We start from the raw sequence: 1,461 nt of genomic DNA on the forward strand, positions 1-1,461 counted from the left end.
CTTTGGTGGTATTACAAATAATCCTGCTATGAACATTCTGGGTGAACTTTTTAACATTTATGCTATGTCTGTATCTAGGAGTGGAATCACTGGGTCATGGAATATGTGTATCATTAGCTTTACTGAAAAATGGCAAAACAGTATCCAAAGTCATTGAACGGTTATACCTTTCCATCAGTTATTCTGCATCTTTGCCAACATTTGTAATTGTCTTTTTCATTCAGCACATTTAAGCAGTGTGTTGGTATCTCATTGAGATCTTTTTTTTTTTTTTTTGAGTCTAGATGAATTTATTGTCATTCAAAGATTTCATAGAAACGGGAATGTAGCAACTGGGTCCGGGGAGCATGAAAAAGTAAAAAACTGCAGGTGTGTACACGTGGCTGTATTTACATCGGGCACAGGCTCCCCCACATCAGCCACAGCAACTGCACTTGTCCGATGCGCCTTTGCAGATGCAGCCCTGGGCACACTTGGCACAGCCCACGGGACAGCAGGAGCAGCAGCTCTTCTTGCAGGAGGTGCATTTGCACTCCTTGCATTTGCAGGAGCCGGCACACGTGCAGGAGCCACCGGTGGAGCAGGAGCAGTTGGGGTCCATTTCGAGCGAGTCGAGTTGAGGACGGAGGTCCAAAGCAGGCGACACGGAGACACACGGCTACCGGCTGGAGGCGTGGTCTCTCATTGAGATCTTAATTCATATTAAAATTCTGTGCTCTCTTGCCTTTCTTCTTCCACCTGTCTCCATTGTATTTGATGGCTTGCATTTTTGAGGTGGCCAACCAGAGCCCCTAAATGCATTCTGTGGCTCCCAGATCTATATAGCCAGGAAAAGCAATAAGCCCATGAACAACAAAATGGACTCTTTAAAAAATCAGTGTACTAATAACTGTTTCAAAAAAGAACAGATAAGAAGCAGTTAGTAGGAGTGTTGCAGATTACAAAATAAGCCCTGATTCTCCACCCTGTATGCATGCCCTTTTGGCAATGTGCCCTTGCTGCTCCTCCAATCAAGAGGTAGAGTGTGTTCCCCCAGCCTTTAAATATAGACTGACCTTTTAGTTTGATCAGCAGAATGCAATAGAAGTAACAGGATGCCAGGTTGGCTTAGGTCTCAAGATGTCTTGAGTGTTTCCATTCATTTTCTTGGAATTCCACTGAACCACCAAGGAAAGAAGTCCAGGCTAGCCTACAGGAGGATGAGGGACACGTGGACCAGAGCAGAGTTGCCCCAGCTGAAACCATCCTGGTGGCCTGGAAGGAGACTAATGAGAGATTTCCTTGAGATCAACTAAGCCTGGGCCAGGTGAGCAGACCACTGGTCAGCTGCAGATTCGTGAACTTACACATGGCTGCTGTTTTGATCCCCTAAATACTGGGAGGTTGACAAAGTGTCCTGTGTTGCACATTTCCCCAAATGTCAGCCCCTGCTTCGGTCTGATACTGAATTTCTCTGCCCCT

At 45.9% G+C, this 1,461-nt stretch overlaps 1 protein-coding gene across 1 annotated transcript; it reads right to left on the bottom strand.

The window, feature by feature from the left end:
* Nucleotides 1-276: 276 nt before the first annotated feature.
* Nucleotides 277-660, bottom strand: LOC113937796 (metallothionein-1-like). Its single transcript, XM_035728908.1, has one exon. It carries the CDS (start codon nucleotides 599-601, stop codon nucleotides 416-418), a length of 186 nt encoding a protein of 61 aa, XP_035584801.1. The 5' UTR covers nucleotides 602-660; the 3' UTR covers nucleotides 277-415.
* Between the last annotated feature and the right edge of the window lie 801 nt (nucleotides 661-1,461).

Source organism: Zalophus californianus, chromosome 8 (assembly GCF_009762305.2).
Source record: "Zalophus californianus isolate mZalCal1 chromosome 8, mZalCal1.pri.v2, whole genome shotgun sequence".
Lineage (NCBI taxonomy): Eukaryota > Metazoa > Chordata > Mammalia > Carnivora > Otariidae > Zalophus > Zalophus californianus.